Below are 20,230 nucleotides of genomic sequence, written 5' to 3' on the forward strand. Positions count from 1 at the left end.
GAGCTTGTGAAGTTGTTGTGTAAATTCAGGCCCACCTTCTTTAAAGACTTCAGCAGGAATCCCATCAGGTCCACTAGCTTTGTTATTCTTCATTTGATTAATGGCTTTACTGACTTCATCCAAATTAGGGGATACTGCAAGCTCATCTCTAATTTATTGTTGCAGGATTTGCGAGAAGATCTCATCAGCCACAATAGAGTTACAATTAAGGAGGTCGTGGTAATGCTGTTTCCAAAGCAGTGCAATAGACTCTTTGTCCTTTAGAAGTTTGGTACCATCTATTGAACGTAAGGGATTTGTACCATAATTTGTTGGTCCGTAGATGGCAACCCCCCTCTGAATACCACTTACCATGAACACCCTCTTCATAGGGTCACCATAAGTCAGGATCGACTTGAAGGAAGTCCATTTCCATTTAGGATACAATTCTCAATCTGTGTTCATTGCATTTGTTAAAAATGAATACATGTAATGTAACCCCCTACAGTTTAACTAAACAAAATATTTAGATTTAAGATAAGTTTATGTTCATTTGCTGTCAGGGAAGTTAACTTTGAATGCCAGCATTTGATTGCATTTGATTCATTTGTGGATCTACTTGTAAGTTAACATCTTCGTCCTCAGTTGCAACCAAGGCTATCGGCACACTAGTTGCTTCAAAAGCAGCAAGAATGTTTTTTTCTGGCTGCATTTGAAGCAGCTCTTCCCTCTGCATGACAAGGGCTTCAGCAGGGTCACCTGCTCTATCTATTGGGAACTCCCCCAGGGCATTCAGGAATCCTGTGGATTCCATTATTGTAATACAATATAATACAATAGAAGAAATAAAACAAGCATAAAATAAAAGACAACGTAGAAACCAACCGTCGTTTAATTCATCTCGCAAGGGGGCGAAGGGTTGGGGTCACCACAGAAAGTGCTGGGCTCTTTCACACCCTGCGGCGCTCCTTAAATGAGAGTACTTTGAGCCCCCCCCCTTAGCTACTAAAAAAGGGAAATACTCTTGAGCTATGTAAATCGCAAGCAGTTAAAAATGTTAAAGCTCAAAACCGACACACTGATTAACGGGCTGATTCAATGAGAGCAGAGCGTCAAGCCCAGGCGCGCAGTCTTGGCGATCTACACTGTCTGTCTGCGATCACGTGCACTACCCATCTGGGATACTTTTTATAGAAACAGCTGCGTTGGTGGGTGAATAAAATCTGGTGACTAAAAACACCGCAGAAACGAAAATCACTCTTGTAGGTTTTTAGAAATGCCCGAATCAGGTTCCCCTCCCAGATATGAGTCTGGCCAAACCCAGAGACTTCCTTGAGCCTCTCTTGGCCGTCTCCTTAAGCTAGATCACCCTTTGGGCTCACCAGCAAGGGACGTCCTTTGATGTTTTGAAAGCCTCTCTAAGGTTTGCTTGTGACGTAGTCACAGGATGCCTGCCTCGCACGCCGATTGGCTACAGAGGGCGGAGGCGGACGCAGAACGTCGCTGTTTGTGTTTAAACGTTCCAGCGGGAGGGTGGGGCGAGGATTGCTCTGCTCAGGGTCTCGATTGCAGGGCGACCCCGCGGGGCAGGATTGGTCGGACGGTGCGCCCCACGATGGTGCCGTCGCGGTGTGTGAAAAGCGAATACATGAAGCGCTTTAAAGAGCCGAAATGGGAGGCGTGCGGCCCCTGCTACCAGGAGTTATTGCGCTACCGCCTGAGCCGGCGCCTCTTGGAGCAGGCGCATCGGCCTTGGTTTTGGGACGGTTGGGAGCAGGACAGCAGCCTGAGCAGCGGCGGTAGTGCCAGCTCCCCGTCGCCTCCAGGCACCTCCAGCCCCCCGGGTGCTCAGCAGGGAGAGGAAGGAGCGGCACGAGCGGAAGTGCCTAGCGAGCCTGCTCTCGGCGGGGCTGCTGGGGAGGCTGGAAGGTCCAGTCCCGCAGAGCCCTTGCGCGGGTCAGGTACGTTCCTTTACGCGGGGGCAGGGGAGGACGGTCTCCTGGAATGACCTTGAGCGAGTCTCTCGCTGCCTCCAGTAACGCGGGCGAAGGAGATCGGTCTGTGTGCGGATGGGGGCGCTGGGAGCCGGCTGGCAGGATGAGTCGCTGTGGAGCGGAGGGAGGGGGAGCTTCGTGGTCCATCCCTCCCTTGCAGTGAAGCTGTCGCTGGATATTAATCGTTGGGAAGCGAATTGCTGTGGCTTTACATAAGTGTCACGGCTGGGAGAGGCTTCCTGTACACCTTGCCTGTTTTAAAGGGCCCTCCAGCATCTCTTTTAGTAGGAAACCGGAGGGTGCAAGGACCCTGCAGACACTTCTGTACCAATCTGGCGTCTGCCTCTTGCCATTGAGTGTGTTGGAGCTGAATCTCCTCACCCATCTGTCAGGGAACAGGCGAAGGCTGTTCTGCCCTTAGTCCATAAAGGCGCACGGACTTAGGTGCTGTCGCATACTCGGCCCCTCCTGCGTAAACCTGCGTCGTGCAGGATGCTTAAAGCAAAGCGCGCCTTTCCTTTCATCTTTGACGACTGCGTGTGGTGGTGGTGGGGAGAACTCCAGCTTGATCGTCGCTGCTTTCTCACGCGCCAGCGAATAGCCTGTTAACTTCAAAACCTTCCCTCTTCTTGCGCGAGCTTAGGCTGACGCAAATAGCGGCATTTTGGAAGCCCATCTTTGCAAAACTGAAAGGCTGATTAACTTCTCTCCGGCTTTCCACGTGCTAGCAGGGAAATATGTCAGGCCCACCTTCATTAAGGCTCCCTTCGGGAATTAATGTCAAATTAACTACCTATACTAGGGATGGGGAATCGGCAGCCCTCCCGATGATGTTGGACCATCATCTGGTCAGGGATGGTGGGAGTTGCAGGTCAGCAACATCAGAAGGGCCACAGTTTCCCATCTCTGAACTGCTAGGAATGATTCAGCGCATGCTTAGTGGCTTAAATATTGCTCTAGTCCCAGTATTTGTTTTGATGAGAGGCAGCAATTTTTGTTCTTCTAGACAGCAGTATAGAAACATGTACTACTCCATAAGGTAAGGACATTGCTGTTCACAAGGGCACAAAATGATGGTATTAATGTGCAGCCCTATCCTATGTAGAGTTAGATGTGCTTAAGGCCATTAAAATCAATGGCATTAGGCGTGCAATATTGGATAAAACTGAGGAACTTGTTTCCACTGGATCTACTTCCAGACCATACAACCTTTCTGCCAAAAAAAAAAAAAAAAACCAACGAGGTGAAGCATAACAATCTTATTGGGAGTGAAGGGTCAGATTCACAGCTCTGAAAGCACTTTTTCCAGACTAGCACATGGAGTTTTTTGCTTTGCTCTTGAATATTCCCATTGACATAAATGGAGCCAGCTTTGGAGAATGCAGCTTTGATTTTAGCCGAAAAGTATCTTGATCTTTCATAAGCTTTTTGGAATGTTTAATAAAAGGACAGTTGTTTCACTGGCCTCACCATTGCAAAGGCCTCTAAAGAGTGTCCGACTGAAATACCCACACAATAAATATGCCCAATTCAAAAGTATCCTGAACAGAATAATGCTTTTAAAGGCAAAAAGTAGGAAAGTATTAAAAAAATTGCTCTGAAATTCTTCATCAAAGCCTTTTTTTGTGTGCTAGATTTACACAGAGTTGGTAAATGTCCAGGTAGCTAATTTACTTCTCTATAGACCTAGAATCGTAGAATAGTAGAATTGGAAGGAGCCTATGAGGCCATCCTGTCCAATCCCCTGGTCAATGCAGGACCTGTACCCTAATTCCCAGAATATGCTTAATTAAGAGTTGTTTCACACATTGCAGCAAATTCAGGTTAGCCACTAAGTGTACACTCAACGGATCAACAGACAATGCTCTATGCTTGATTGTACCTGCATGATGTATGTTATTTACAAACATAAGTTTGGTGTGTTTGTGCATCATCTTTTTTCTTTCTTTCCAGTTTCCAGTTGAAAATGTATTCTGAGAAGTGACCTATGACAGTCTAGGACTGTTGCCTGACTTCCCTGACAGCTGGAATCTAATTTTTCAATTTAATGTTTAAATACTCAGAATATTGAATGTGGACAGATATCATCATCTGAAAATAGCCAAAACAAGTGGAAGAAATATACATGATTTATATGTGGAACATATTGTCAGCAGATATAGTGATGGCTGACAGGACGACTTGATAAAAGTACCCCTGCACAAATTTGCAATAGCACTTCATGTTGGATAAGATGATCATACGATAGCATGGCATTGTCTCTGTGCTGTGCATCCTGGACAATATTTATTTGGAACTTAAAAATGTCACAAATGCGACACTGGCTTAGAGGACCCTAACTCTTTTTGCTGGTGTCACACTGGTACCTTGGAGGCAAAGAAATTTCCTGTATAAAAGGGTTTGGGTTTTTTTTACTGCAGTTATCTTTTTTCCTTTCTTGTTTCTCATGGCATGACAAAAATCAGTGTCATTATTCATGGCATTGACAAGAATGAGTAATAGTGAGCCATGATACTGTGTCTGTATGCACACAGTGTGTTCAGCATTTGTAGAGAGCTCTTTGTCAGTGATTCTCACATGGATTCACAGCTGCTTATGTAAGTTGTTGCTATGGTATCTTGCATCTTAAAAATTGCATAAGCTTTTATTCTCTAGCTTAAAATAAGGCACTAACAGTAGCAAGGATTGTTACCTGCTAGCTGTAAGAACTGTAATGCAGTACCAAACAGCATAATTATGCTAGCCAAGCTTGTGAATGGGAAGAGTTGTGCTGTTCAGCCCCCTAGCCAATTTTGGTCTGGCCTCTTGTATAGGGAAGGCATTGCACTTTGCTGTAATACTATACAACTCTGATCACTGGCATCTCTCCATTGGTGATGTGTCCACAGTCTGACTGGAAGTATTAATAAAGGAGAGTTCTTTTCCCTAGGTGCGATGTTAGAATTAAATGAGATGTTGCAGACTCCTGTGTGATATAGTGCTCTAAGCAAGAGTTGATTTTGTCTATAGTATAGCTCAAAGAACTTCTGTTACACTAATAGGCTGCACTGGTTGTTCATAAGATTAGCCCTGCTGGATCAGACCAAAGGCTTATCTAGTCCAGCATTCTGTTTTCACAGTAACCAACCAGATGCTTATGGGAAGCCCGTAAGCAGGATGTACACACAATAGCACTCTTTCTGTGATGAACCTGCTCTGGTTAAGCCCCAGGACTCAATCCCCAACCCAGGGCAATTGATCCTGGCAAGGCAAAACCCGTGCTGAGTAAACTACAACAACCCTGCAAGGTAGGTAGACTGTCACCACCCCTTAAAGCTGGTCACCCACTCTGGGCCAAGGGGAAATCCAAAGTGCCAGAAATAGACCTGCCAAGGATTCCAACAACAAGGGCCAAAGTTACACTCCTTGTCCTGAAGCCTTAGGCAAATACCCAACTATATGGTAGTCCATTAGTAGCGAAGGTACCAGATTCGGAGCAACACTACTCCTGCAGTGAACAGACACAGGTAAATAAGCTTGATTAAATAAAATATAAGTGCACAAAAATAGCAGCAAATTGGTTCCTTAAAACCCACACCCCTGAGGGCCAGGTAAAATACACAGAGAGTTACAGCCACAGATAAAAAATAACAAAACTGTCTAGCCTAGTCTATACTTACAAAGAGGTAAACAGCAATATAACTTCATGGTTCCACATCTCCCCAGAGATGTATAGCCTGGATAGCAGATGGTAAAACTGAACCCCAACATCAGGTAGCACCATCACATTGAGGAGCAAAGGCTAAGGTTTTAATCCTATACTTATGGGAAAAGTCCCCAGCAACAGCCAGGAATTAATTAGTCAATCGGGGTTTCAAATGATGCAATGCTTACTGGAGCTTTCGCGCCTAACGATCACATACTCCCCAAATCTTCCCAGGCCTATGGCCTTGGATACCAGGCTGTACTGATAAGCAGGTGTTCTTGCTTGGGCCTAATTAACTAGCTTCAGCTGTGAAAAATGCAAGTCGTTGCCTTCACAGAGGCCCCATTTCGGACAAGATGAAATCCCCACCGTTTTTTTTGCTTCTGAGCCATTTTAGAAATCAGGTGTTCTTGACACTTTCCACTTGTGATACCCAGCAACTGGCATTTAGAAACATACTGTCTCCAACAGTGGTGGTAGAGCATAGCCATTTTGGCTAGTAGCTACTGATAGCCTTATCCTCAATGAATTTGAAGCCATCCAAGGTGGTGACCATTACTACCTCTTGGTGGGAGTGAATTCCAGAGTTTCGCTATGTGCTTTGGGAGAAAGTACTTTTTTTTTTGCAAGCTATAGTTAAACCCAATTCTTTTGTCTCAGAGGAAGAAGGCCAAGAAAAAGCTGAAGAGAAGGTTGAAATTGATGGAGGTGACAAAAAGTCTGCTACAAGAGGAGCTGACAGTTCGACAAGTTGTCAACAAGGGCAGCCTGCGAGTCGTGGTGCCTTGGGCAACCGAGGTGACAGAAGAAGAGCGAAAAGTCCTCGAAGGATAGATACGGCAAAGGGTTCAAAACACCCATTTGCCTTGTATGGCTGGGGAGAAAAACAGACTGATACAGGGAGCCAGAAAACATACAACATCTGTGCATCTGCTTCAGTGAATGAAGTAAGGCAACTTAGTGTATCTGCTTATGGGTTGTTTATTTAAATTTCTGCCCTCCTCCCCAGCTTCTTCCGAGTCCCCCTTGTGTTTCTAAAGTCAGTCCAAGTTTGTGTGCTGCCCACAAGGAATTCATTCCTTGTACTTATGACATTGTATGCTGAGCAAAGTAACTCTTGACCATTTAATGTGCTGTAGTTAAATGGGCCAGCGTTTCCCCATTTGTAACATTTCTTACTTCCTGCCCTTTGCTACTCTGCCTGGGCAGCTAACAGAGATCCGAAGGCTTTTGATCATGTCCCCGCAAAGGCAAGGAATATCACAGAGCCAATGAGCAGCTAAGTTACCTCTGTGCATCTCTTTCAAAAGTGCAGGCATCTCTCTCTCTCTGACTAACACAGTTTTGATGGTGACCCTTCGGGGTGCCTATTTTGCCTCCGCGGTCGGGCTGGCCTTGTCGGCTTCTGACCCATTGATCATGCTAACACAGTTGCGTGTGCACTAGCATGGGGGCAGAGAGCAGTATAGCATCCTTTTCATGTTGCACTAGTCCAACCCCCTGCCTGTCTGCCTTGAGCATGGTGTGTTTGTACTGTTTAGGCTGCCACTTATTTATTTATTGCAGTTCTCCATAACTGGATCTAAGGCCCTTGTTTCCTTGGTCAGTTATAATGTTCTAAACTGGGTGCAGAGCTGGCCTTAATGCAAAGCAGCGGCTTCAGATGTTCTCCAAAGGGTGTGGTGTTGTTGGCATTATTATTGTTTATTTGTATCCAATGAAATCATGACGCGTGTGGAATGGCTTCTGCAAGCGGAGTGGAACTCCTTCCCTCTCCTCTCCCCTTGGCTCCCCCAGTCTGCTATGGGTTTCCCCCCAACCTTTCAGAGCAGTTTTGGGGGCCAAGGAAAAGGAAGGGAAGTTCCATTACATTCATGGATGTTGTTGTGGGTGCAATGATTTTGTTGGATACGAACCATTATGTATTAGATTTCTTGTCTGCCCTACATCTGAGGTCCCAGGATGAGTTCTCGCAGTTTAAAAATACAATATTAAAAACAGTTTCAACAGAATTACACTCAAGAGAATAGGGTGGATCCTAAAATATATATCTTGGATGTCAAAGGCCAGGTTAAAGAGGTGCATTTGTAGCATATGATGAAAACTACATAATGAAGGTGCCAGGCACACCTCTGTGAGGAGGGAATTCCATAACGTAGGGGCTGCCACAGAGAATGATCTCTCCAGGGCTGCCACTCCCCTCCAAACTTCTGTGGGTGGTGGAACTACCAAGAGATGTCCCTCTGTAAATTTTAACACCTGAGAGGGTCTGTAGAGAAGGAGGTGGTCTTTCAGAAATAGGCTGTCACAGAGCTTGGAAAAGTTACTTTTTTGAACTACAACTCCCATCAGCCCCAGCCACCATGGCCACTGGATTGGGCTGATGGGAGTTGTAGTTCAAAAAAAGTAACTTTTCCAAGCTCTGGCGCTGTCGTAGCCACTGAGGCCACCTGACCCTCCAGTGACAATGTTGGATCCAGGAGTACCCACGTGCTATGGACCTACTCCAGGGGAGCGCAACCCTGTCTAGAACAGGCCATCTCCCCACCTCCCCCATTTGCCACACAGAGGTATCTTCATGTTCCACCACAGCTGGATGCCCAATTGGACTGAGATTCCACTCTGTAACCTACTGAACATTGTGACTGAGCCTTCCTTTGGATCGTCTGCCAAGGTCTTCTGTAATGTTATTTCTCTGTTGATCATAATGGATTGTGATGTCGTCATTGAGATCCTATGGTGTAGTCATGAAGTTCAGTCTTCTCAACCTTGTTTACAAATTATATTGAACAGTATTTACTAACTGTAATTTAATGCAAAGCTTTTCTTTGTTTCTGGCTGCCATTTCAGTGCTGCTGTGGAAGGAATTCTCGATGCTAGAACTGTGGCCTGTCCCCTGTCAGAGAGAGAATAATCTTTATAAAACAGCAGGCAGTTAGCGTCAAATGTCCCAAGACAGAATGAGCTCAAGTTTAGGTATGGCACAAAAGGTTGGAATTACTGATTGCTCCATTGTGGTAGGCTCCCCAGATCTGTGACATTGACAAGCTGCACGTTCTTGCCAGAAGTGATTGGTAGGGCCATGAAGGCAAGAAGTGTTACTGCTTCCTAGGAGGGGTGGGGTATGGGCAGCACAGCAGGGTGCAGGCACGGTGGTGTAGTCAGTCCAGCACTCCTGCCTCCATGCCCACACTGCACTTTGCTCCCTGCACCTCACCACCCCCTCTTCCTTCTCAGGAAGTGCCAGTGGCACTGGTGGTCCAAAGCCAGCCGTGCAACACTGCACCACCTTCATCGCCCATACCAAGTGCTACTGGTTCATGCAAAAGTGCTGCTAAACTGTGAAATGTTAGGTTAAGAGCATGTTAATGTATGTCTGGCAGGGTTATGGAAGGAATATGACAGATAAAAGGATAAGAAACATTTTTTTTAAAAAAGCTTGCAGCACCTACTGGTTAAACTTGCACATCTGGATTTAGGCTGGTTTAGCCCTTTAAATAAAGCTAAGCTTGTTTTCAATAGACATGTGGGATTTAGTGTGAATGACCAAAAGTCCCAACAGATAGTGGCAGTTGCTACTGAGCAGAAAAAAATTGCATTTATAATAGAGCTTACTCAGGAGCCAGGCTGCTTACCCTCATGAGTATTCTTGCTCATGTTCATGATTGAATGACCAAGGGTATCTGTACACAGTCTAACATAGTTTTGTAAAACCTCTACTCCTACAGGGATGAAAGCAGAGGTATTGACAGCTAAGGCCTTCAGTCCCTCAAGATTAGCAGTTGAGCCCATTTCAGTTAGGTTTCATACCCTAACCCGTGCCATGTGTATTGCAAGCTAGTGATTCAATTTGGATATGTATAGCTAACTGGCATATGATTTATTTTACTTAGCTTGCATCCTGACTTTTCAGTTTGATGAAATTCTCCCAAGTGGCTTACAAATGAAAGTAAAAATAGATACGATTAAACAACAAAATAAGTTTAGCAATGGAAATGATAAAAAGGAGAAGACAGCATTAGAAAATGGAAAGCCACAATAAATCTTAAAAGCAGCAGTAAAATTGGTTGCCTTTTAGTTAAAATAGCAGGCAAAATTAAAATGGTTTTCAGCTTGTGCCAAAATCTTTCATAGGTTTTTTTTTTGCCAAGTGGAAAATGCTAGAAATTCATAAATGGCTGGGCACCATTTCAGAGAAGGCTCTGTCTCTCATGAAGATAATTGCATCCAGAGAAGGTTTTTGAAGATCTCAACATCAGGATAGGTTCATGTGGGAGCATACAGTCCCGCTTAAAATCTTTTACAGCTTGGAACCAGGATATCTAAAGATCCTTAGTGAATGCATGCTACATTTGATCACTTCTTTAACCTAATGACCATCAGCTGGTGTCTGATATACTTGCTTTCTAATTTCCAAAATGTTTTGATGGTTGTTCACATTATCAGTAGGCTAAAAGTCAACTTTTATTGGGTAAAGGTGATCAAGTTAATCCATCCAAAGCTGGTCCTGGATTTACCTTGTGTCTGTTTGAGATCTGGTCTTGGCCGCATGAAACTATTCAGTGATGTGAATTAGATGTCTTTGCTGCTTTACAGAGACAAAACTAGTTTCAATATATTGAAAAATATTCACCTGAACTCATACCCAGTATCAAAAGTTTTAAAAAGTATGAGATTACTTGTCAGTAATATAGCAGATTGTTGTTATGTTTGGATTTGCTATTGATGCTACTGCCTTTGGAGGTGACAGGAGTGGAATTTGTTCACAGCTGTTAATAATGTGTGCTGTTAGACCAGAAACCAATATAGTAAAAGAGCAATTGGCACATCGTACTCGGTAACTGTATGAAGCTTCAGGGTATTTCGAGTTACAGTATTTCATGTAGAGTTTTGAAAATGGAAATACCGAAGATGGTTCAAATTCAGGCAACCCAGGCCTTGCAGTTTAAAAATGTCTATTTCATCTCCTACAAGAATGATGTTTTAACAAGAGGCACATGGCAAGGATGAAGCACTTAAGGAAATGGGCAACTGAATAGTACTGCTTGGCGAGGAGACCATATCTATCACTTTTTATTCCACCTGGTCAAATGTGTAGACTGAATCTCTTCTCCAAAATGTACCACAAAAGACTTGGGTACTAGCACAATTTGTAACATGGCACATATAGATTACAAAAAGAGAGGGAGCTATTCCATTGAAATTTAATTATATATAATCTTTACAGAAACAATTTTCTTTCTAGTGAAATGAAGTTAAATTGTTCCTCTATCTAATAAATTTGAGTCAGATGATCTATTAACGAAGCTGCCAACAGTATCTGTCAACATATTCATTTTGTGATTCTAGGATTTTAATAAGCCATTCCTTTTTGGAAGGTGTCTTGCTATCTTGGCCATGATCAAGGTGGTCTCCTTTGTATTGTAAGCAAATGAGATGGAGCAATCTGGCAATCCTAATAAATATGGGAAGCAATCAAACTGAATCAGACCACTGGCCAATCTAGCTCAATGTCATCCGCACTGACTGGCAGTGGCTCCCTGGGGTTTCAGAGGAGGAATCTCTTCCAGTCCTACCTAAAGATGCTGGGGACTGAACCCGGGACCTTCTGTATGCAAACCAGATGCTCTGCCACTGAGCTGTGGCCCTTCCCCTGATATAAACACGTAAGTAAGGGTAAATTTGTAAGTAAAATTATTCATAACATATAAAAATCAGAGTAATGATATACTTAGCATATATTGCTCACTTCTGGTTAATGGTAGCAACTGCAGAGTGTTGTAGTAGAAGTGATCTGGTTTGAAGTCTCTGAACTATATGCCACCTCTTACTAGCAACTCAAAATTGTGAATCCATAGGTGGGTTTGATTACTAAATACTGTAGCTTGGGAGTTGTGCAGTCTATAAAACCAGCTAACACTTAAATGTCTTCTGTCAGATTCATGCGTCTGCATTAAGAGCAAAGAACAGAAGGCAAGTGGAAAAAAGGAAGTTGTCTCAGAGGCGGATTCATTCGGCGGAAGTAGAGCGAACCTGGAGAACAAAATCTCCTGGACCGGACAACCCCTGGATGACTGAATACATGAGGTGTTACTCAGCACGAGCTCGGTGATTCAGAAATTTGTTTGGACCTGTCTTTTTAAATTCAAAAATAGTGGCTGGAAAACAACTGGTGAAAAATTCCAAACTACTTATGCAAGGTTTTTACAAAAGGATTTTTCCAGCAGTTTGATATACTTGTTTATATTTTGGCTACTTAGCAGGAGAGGGAATAATGGAATCCATACGGATAGGAACTATGCTTGTCAGTATAGCTTCCCTACAATTTTTTAAAAAGAAGAATATTAAGAGGTGTTTCTACTGACCTTGAGCTAAGAAACTGTAGAAGGTTGTGGAATTAACTTTTTCCAATGAAAGAACTCCAGAGGATTTTTTGACAAATACTTAGTCCCTCTTTGATCATTGAAACATATTGACCCCGGTCCACAGAAAATTTGTTGCCCTGAAGTTGCATAGAAACCTTTCTCTGTATAGGGAGCCATGAGACTTTACAAATCAGATCTGTGATAAATAAATAAATGTGGAGCGATGTAGGTGCCATTGCATTTTCACGTGATTTTAGTTCATTTGCAGTCAGCTGTACAACTGGAGACCTAGGAAACCAAGTGCAGACCATCAGCCCTCTGTGGAGCCTCAGCAGTGGATTCAATCAACCTCCTGTTGCTTGCTTCCTGAGACTGCAAAAGTGGGGATCATTATCCACCTCGCTTGGGCTGTGTGTCACAAGCTGTGCAGGCTGGATGTGCATAAATACACAGGCTATTATAGCTAGATGCGTAAAAGATTGTATCTGGAAATGCTACTGGTGATTTTAGAATTATCAAAACTTCCTAGCTTTTGGTAAATTTGTAGTGACTCGTTAAGGTTTACATTCCAGTTCTGGGTTTTGTGACCATCTGGAACTGGAGATTTTGGTGCAATAGATTAGTAATGTGCTGTGTTTTTATTCTTAAACTCTTTTAATTTGCTGTCATGAGTCCATTGTACCAAATGACAGGTGTAGACAATCATTAACTATTAGTGATGGTCCATTCAATAGTTTGCTGTAAATAACATGGTCTTAGTGCCACTGAACTGGGATGTAGGTTTTTTTAACTCTTCATCAGGGTGGATAAAATATGCTTTGTAAACAATTATGTTAGGTGAGCTTCTGCATAGTGAAATGTTACTAATATTCATACTCCGAATTAAACTAGACTGATCAAGCTAGTGTACATTCTATAAGGTATGTTCAGGACTCGGGTTGATAGTGCAGATTTTGCTGTTCTCAAATGTATGACATGTCCTTTGTTTCCCCCGCAAAAGTGGTTTTGTGTAATTCAGAGGATGAAGCCATTGGCAGTCATGAGAATGTAACAAAGCTGTTACAGTTTTAAGTTTGTGTCACATATTGCTAGACTGCCTGCCAGCTAGCTCTGAATTGGTGGTCATTAAGCTGCTTAAAATGGCCCCTTTGGCTACAGTCAGTCTCCTTAGATTTCAAATTATGTTGGCTTCATTCTTGTAGGGGTATTTTTATGCAGCTGGCATTAATCTCCATCGTTAAGACTTAACTCAGTTTTTGGAAAACAGTTATTGGTAGGAAAGAGTCCTTTCATTATGAAGGCTACATCATGTACTCTCACCAGAAACTCTGTAGTTCACCACTCTCAGCTTACCTCTTCTATGGGAGGTGGCTTTTGGCCATCTTGACTTCCATTTCCTTTCCAACTATTGATGTATTTACTTTGCTTTCTTTTTTTTAGTTGTAGCTGCTCATTTCCTTAGCTTTTGTGTGTGTATTCCTTACCTTCAATTTACAAAATGAAAGGACTTTAATTGTACATAGCTTTAACATGAGGATACATTTCTACATATTTTTTACATTGACTCCTTTCCTTCCAAGGGATACATGAAGGATTTTTTTCTCATGATCTAAAGGCCACTTTTCCTAAACAGCCTACAGCTTTTTTAAATATTAGATTCTCTTTTCAAAGGGCTGCATGTACTATCTTCAGCTTCCCAGAATGCAACAGTAGCTGTGCTCAGCTAAACTTCTTGTAAACTGACTTATGCATGGAAATGAGGGTTATCTAAATAGATTTTGTTTGTTGTATGCTCCTCCCTAGAACTATTGTTGCAGAAGATCCTTTTTTAAACAGGTATAAAGATACTTTGTGACAGAATTTTTAAAAAGCTAGATCTCTTAAAGGATGCCCAGGAAGATGCAAGGCCCTTGTGGAAAGAGAATAGGAAATGCTGAAATCACAGTTAGAACAAGCATACTCAAAGTCTGGGCTTTCAGTCTTCCACAAGAATATACTGGGTGGCTTTACATGCTCAGGGGAGCAAGTGAGGGGTAGACAACTTAAAGCGACTTGTAACTTGCAAAGGGTGGAATGTGCATCTCTCTGTTCTACATGGAACATCTGCTTTCATGTGTAAGATGGCATACTAAAATGTATCTTAATTTTCAGCGCTGCTTCTCCCCTCCCACAAGCTGAGCATTATGCAGTGTTCAGAAAGGAGCCTCTGGCACCACAATCCCATACGTGCATCGCATTGCATCACAATCCCATATGTGTCTCTTCAGAAGCAAGTCCCATTGAATTCATGGGACTTGCTCCCAGGCAAGTGGGTAAAGGGCTGCAAATACATTTTCTGACAAAAGTTCTGTTCAGGCATTAGACAGCTCTGTAAATATAGCGCATGTGCTGGGACAAGTGTGTTAGCTTCACCTTCCCATCCCTTTCTCCCTCAGAAAGTTGAAGGGCAATTGTTTGAAGTGAGGAGCCTGTTCCCCGTGCATTTTAGAACTGATTTTCCAAGATTTTACATCACTCAGGAAGGCTCCCTCTTCAATATAGGAGGTTCCCCGCTTATCCTTGCTGACGGCAAAGGGAATGTTGGGGGGAGTTAGCATGCTTATTCTTGCTGTTGTGTTACATTTTCAGATACAGTAGTCAGTCCGACCTGAATAGGGCTAATTCTACCATCCTAACTAGTCAATACAGAAGCGTGCTTAGAGAGTTGGCTACTAAAGCTGGAATAGGGGGAAAAAACTTAAGTTCTGAGCTGTTTGAGCCGTATGAGTAGAGAGAAAACTTTAGTTCTTAATAAAACTGAAAATGGGGACACTGCCATGAAAAAGACCCCGCTTTGTCTAAACTACAGGGGAAAGCCATGCTTGTATACCTTTGTGGATCTCTGTCTTCACAAAACCAGAGTGGTATCGTTACATCCTTCAGTTGCAAAATGCCTGAAACTCAAAAGCACAAGCAACCCTGATAATCCCAGCAGAGTGAAAAAGTATCTCCCTGTCCAGTTGGACAAATCTTCTCACATTCATGTGTGGTGTGAAACTGTAAACCCACACTGTGCAAAAAAATATGCTTTTGTGTATGTTTGTGCTGCCACATGCACATGCTCCTTCCATCACTTTCAAGTAACTTCAGTGGTAAACTATCATTGGTGAAAGTTGACCTCTCTTTTCTATTCTTAAATATCATGTTCATGGGTTTTTTAATGTTAGTTTCCCCACAAACCTCTTGCTTGGGAAGGGAGAAGCTTTAAACCTCTTCTACCACCTATGCCCTCCCCCCTTGTTACTGGCAGCTATGTCTTCTTTAGGTAACTACATAGCATGCAACCTGCTGTGGTCCATGTAAGGATATATGGATTGCTAATATAGCCTGGCATTAGACTTCCTCTAAAACTGACCAATATGGGGAGAGGACCAAAAGCTTTCTTTCTATAGCTTCTATGGTTGGCGTAATGGTAGCTTGCAATGCTAGGCCAATTGTTTGGTGGAAAATGGCTCTGGCTCACCTTTCCCTACTAGGATCATCTCCCTCCCTGGAGATGTGTGTGTGCTCCCTTCAGTTGTAATGTACCCACAATTGGACCTGCCCCACTTTTTGAGAACCACTTCCTTTAAGCAATCGGTACAATTCACTTGAACCTTCAGAAAACTGTTCAAGTATTTCTATACCAGGCTAGCATTAAAGATGGCTTCAAGATACTTCCATCTATATATATGGTAGAAATGTATTTTTGATATGGGGTGCAACATAACTTGGAGCATGCAAATATCTACTAGCTTACGTTAGTAGAGCATATGTTTATATTCTCTTACCTCTACAAAGTCCGTCAGGTTGTGACTTGGGGTTGGGAGGACCAAGATAGTGTTGTTATGAGGAGAAATGTAGCCTAAAGCCATCAAGGGAGGCAGGGGTAAGTGACCAGACCAAGCTAGACAAAGTCTCTTGAGCATGACTGTTGAGGTCCAGATACTTGAATAGATGGGGACACAAAGCAGCAAAACTATAAAGGCCTACTACTCCTACATGTAATTCCTATCATGTGAAGTTATGCCAGAGGTATAAGGAAACTGTCACACTTAGCTTTTGTGAGCACTGAAATCACTTTAGAGAAAAGCTTGGAAAAAATTAAGCTTGAAGCAATATGTGACTTAGAATGTTTTTTAGAAGTTTTTTTTCTAATGCTCATGTTCTTTATATTTAATTGTACTTGCCATGACTTTGTACATGTGAATAAAACCAATTTGAAAAAGCATTTGTTATGCTGTCTTGATAATGGTGGAAGGGTAAGTCTTACTAATGTATTTGAGTTGCAGGGGCCAGATGCCTCAGAGCCCTCTTAATGGGTTGCCAAACTGCCACAGTGAGGGAAATGACCTCAGACTAAAACAGGGATGGGGAACTTCAGGCCTGAAGCCTAAATGCAGCCCTCAGTGCCTCTCTGCAGCTACATCCCTTACCAGCCCTGCTTCCACCCTCCAGGGTGTTTCTGGCTCGAATGTGTTCTTGAACTTTAGTACTACCTCTTGGTAGCCTGGATGGAAGATAGGAAAAAGGCCCCTCTCGATCTACTTTCCCCACACCATGTATAATTTTATACCCTTCCACCATGTCTCCCTTTCACAGGGGAGCTGCTCCAACCCCTTCATCATTTTGGTGGCAATTCTGAACCTACAGGTTCAGAAAACAGTGGAACTTTTCCCAACACGCACTATCATGATTTTAAGACAAATGCATGAAGGATATGCTCTACCTAGGCCAGGGAGCTCAGAGTGGCCCTCCAGTTCTATTGGACCTCTAGCATTCTCCCCAGGCCTTACCCGTCACTGGTCCTACTTTGAAGAGAGTGGTTTTGTGCATCTAGAATGTGCTCTTGAGCACTGATGCCTCTTGCTTATCTGGATAGTGCATGTAGAAAGCAGGCTGCTGTACAAAAGCAAAATGTATATTCGCTCTGTGCACTTTTGGCTCTGGCTTCACCCACCACAGGCATGTGACCCACAAGGGAATGTGGCCATGGGGCTGGGAAAGGGTCCCTGGCCTAGAAACACAAATTTGAAGTTACTGTCAGCCACAAAGTTTGGTATTCAGTGCTGGTCCTACTCAGAGTAGACTCACTGAGGTTAAGACATGACTAACAGGTTAATTTCAATAAGTCTTCTCAGAGTAGGGCTTGTAGTCACAAGAGGTATAAGCATCTCACCCACAACTCTCATGTTTAATGGTAGGCACATCTCCAGTCAATAAAATACACCTACATAAGAAATGGGACAGACTGAGTATTAGCAATGCCACTTGAGTCCAGAGGGAAAAGATCCTGATGATGATGTACTAGTCAAACTGACCAAAACAGTGTATAGAGGTTTTGTATTTCTCACTTTCTGTTTTGGCATATTTGATACCAGTCTTCTGAATAAACATACACAACAGGCTTTCTTCATTAAGTGGGCAGAGAACTGCAGCACTAGCCTAACTCCCAAGGTCAGATCTGAGTACAATTAAAAATTGATCAAAGTACGGCCTACCTTACTGCTATAGTAGATATAGTAGTTTCTAACAACGTTTATACTAATTCTAGTTAACATGGATTTTTGGTCTGTACCAGATGAAGAAGGCAACACTTTGCTGGAAAAAAATGACCTGGTTTACAGCGCATTTTTACCATTCACACCTCCTTGTGTTTCCTAGAAAATAAATCTATCATCCCCACATGATACTCCTAATGCTGTATTCATTACCTAACAGCAGGGAAAGAACAGACCAAAACCTCATATGCAAGAACCAGTATTTTTACAATTGCATTACCTCCCAGTGATCGTTACATATAAGAATGGTCACTTTATCCCTTTTTGTTTGCAAGAATGTGAGACAGCAGAAGGTTTCTTTTGCCCATGCTTTCTTGTGTTCTTCAGAACACATGTAATTTTTCCAGTTTTCCTTATAACTAGGTCATCTTTGTAATATTTCGAGGAAACATGCATTCTAAGTAACGGACATTTGACTTCTGGATTATTCATTAAGAGATACAGAAAATCCAATTATTAGTCTAGAAATAACCTAAGTAAGATCAAAGCTTTCATAAATACATGTATACCATATGATGAATATATATTTAAAAATCACGTAAGCAAAATATTCAGCAGACAAAACTTCATGTGCTCGTTTTCATTGAAGTCAAGCTTTGCCAAGGCACTTGGGTTTAGCAAATCATGATTTAGATTCTGTGGATTTAGTGTATGGGGTGTCTAATGCAATAAATAAAAGATTATCAGCATTGTTAAACTCTGAGAAACTACCCTTGACAGGAGTTGTATTTTATAGAGCTGCAGCTTTGCACACTGGAGATGCTAACAATGTAAGACATGATGGATGCATGAAAAGGCTGATGAGCCAGGAAGGCCTGGTCTCCATCCCTTCCACCCACACCCTCCTCAAGCCTCCCAGATGGTTGAGAAAAAACCTGCATGTAGTACATTTTTTTTAAAAAAATGTTTTCTTTAGTTTTAGTAACATTTCTGACAACATTAAACAGCATAGTAAATTCTTTATACAGTATAGAAGTCATGCATTTTAAGTTTAATTTATTCTGTGTAAATGCACTTTTATTTTTAGTAGCAATTAAATTAAATGCCAAGAGCACACACATACTGTCTTGAAGCTCAACTGTAGTAATGCTCCTGAAGTTCCTATTTGTGGAATGAAGCCAATTTAGGTAGCATTCTAGCACACTTCAACCTCACAAACGACAGTCCTCCAATGCAAATGAAGTGTGTGCAAGATTACATTGCAATTTTCAGTCCTGAAGGATGGCACTACACATTGTAAAGGAAACACAGGATTCCCAACTCCATGTCTCCCTTGTAAACGTTAATGCAGTGATGGGAAGCATTTACAGGCCAGAATCAATGACTGGGCATGCCTAATCCTTTCCTACACCTGGTTTTCTCCTCTTCACCAAGCCAGGCTTGAAGATTTATATAAGCCCAGTAACAGAGAAACAGCTGGGGTGGTGAGAATCAGAGGGCATGGGAAGAGATAAGGACTTTGCAAAGATTCCTATATCCATGTTAATTTGCAGGCACAAGCTTAGGAAAGGAAAATACAAAGGTGAGATTTGCCTGCCTTTGGTGTATCAACCACTAAAAGGCCGCAAATATTCGTTTAGAATTGAAGCTATAGGAGAGAGTTCTCCCTAAGAGAAATTTTTATGGGCCTAAAATTAGTCCCAATTGTTTTTCCCCCTACATTAAATTTGAATACAAGCAAGTTTGTGAAGTAAAATTTCTTGGATTAATTTGGACACAAACAGTAAGATGAGTCTATTGTGCCTGCTTTTTCACTGATGCTGGGGAAAAAACACCAGAGGAAAGTAGAGAAAACAGAACTCCTTCAAAAGAACATACATAACCAAACCCACTTATATAAGCAGCAAGGCACGAGGCCTTGAGCTCTCCTATAAAGGAGGGTAGCAATAGGGAAGGCCAGTTTTTGTACTGTAGTCCTACAGACCAACTATGTCAGCCTACACCAACCCGGTGCCCTCCAGATGTTTTGGACTACAAGTCTACTGGCAGGGCTGATGCGAGTTGTAGTCCAAAACAGCTTGGTGTAGTCCAGCTTGGTGCAGGCTGATCCATGCTGTGGATGAAAGATGTGCAGAAAAGGAATAGGAATTGTGGGACATAACTAAATGCAACAGAAAGACTTACAGAGTAAATACCTGAGATTTTACTACATCATTAATTAGTTTACAATTAAGAATAGCATGGCACCTCCTTTTCCTGCTATTCCCTCCAACATGAGAATAGCAGTACCACACTCACAGGGAACAAGTTGGGCTTTAGGACTTACCGACTAAGCTTCTTTGGAATTGTTGACAAAAGTATATGTAGCTTCAGAAGAAATACACAATAAAAACACAAAAATAATATTCTTTGAAAGCATTTCTGAATCATTCTAAGATATCCATGCAGTATACCCCATGCTATGAACCAAAATACATCAATACAGACACTGCATGCTAGTCGCTTTACTTTTAATTTGACCTTTTTCCACTACAAAGCATTGCGGCATGTTATTCTGCTTACATCGGTATTAGTTTGTTAACTTTTCAGTGACTTAACCCTTTCAAGTTAATGTTCTCATTTACCTCAAAGCATTCCAGTGTCCATTTTGTGTTCTAATGAGTAACTTGTCTGCAACCTGTATAGTTT

At 42.4% G+C, this 20,230-nt stretch overlaps 1 protein-coding gene across 2 annotated transcripts; it reads left to right on the forward strand.

The window, feature by feature from the left end:
- The first annotated feature begins 1,481 nt into the window (after positions 1-1,481).
- On the forward strand, positions 1,482-16,251 carry CCSAP (centriole, cilia and spindle associated protein). 2 transcript variants are annotated; one of them, XR_009762336.1, is made up of 4 exons: positions 1,482-1,940; positions 6,319-6,605; positions 8,509-8,634; positions 11,597-11,685. XR_009762336.1 is itself a non-coding variant. In XM_061624484.1 (3 exons), exons 1-3 carry the CDS (start codon positions 1,595-1,597, stop codon positions 11,768-11,770), a joined length of 807 nt encoding a protein of 268 aa, XP_061480468.1. In that variant the 5' UTR covers positions 1,486-1,594; the 3' UTR covers positions 11,771-16,251. The 2 variants fall into 2 exon arrangements, 1 of the variants encoding a protein (XP_061480468.1); XM_061624484.1 differs by lacking the exon at positions 8,509-8,634 and having other exon boundaries at positions 1,486-1,940; positions 11,597-16,251.
- The last annotated feature ends 3,979 nt before the right edge of the window (positions 16,252-20,230 follow it).

The sequence above is a fragment of the Rhineura floridana genome, chromosome 4, assembly GCF_030035675.1.
Source record: "Rhineura floridana isolate rRhiFlo1 chromosome 4, rRhiFlo1.hap2, whole genome shotgun sequence".
Lineage (NCBI taxonomy): Eukaryota > Metazoa > Chordata > Lepidosauria > Squamata > Rhineuridae > Rhineura > Rhineura floridana.

Excerpts from the sequence above, each read along its gene's own strand:
- CCSAP (XM_061624484.1), top strand. The coding sequence starts at position 1,595 with ATGGTGCCGTCGCGGTGTGTGAAAAGCGAATACATGAAGCGCTTTAAA. Across the intron at positions 1,941-6,318 it reads AGAGCCCTTGCGCGGGTCAG|AGGAAGAAGGCCAAGAAAAA; the intron begins GTACGTTCCTTT and ends CTTTTGTCTCAG. Across the intron at positions 6,606-11,596 it reads CATCTGCTTCAGTGAATGAA|ATTCATGCGTCTGCATTAAG; the intron begins GTAAGGCAACTT and ends GTCTTCTGTCAG.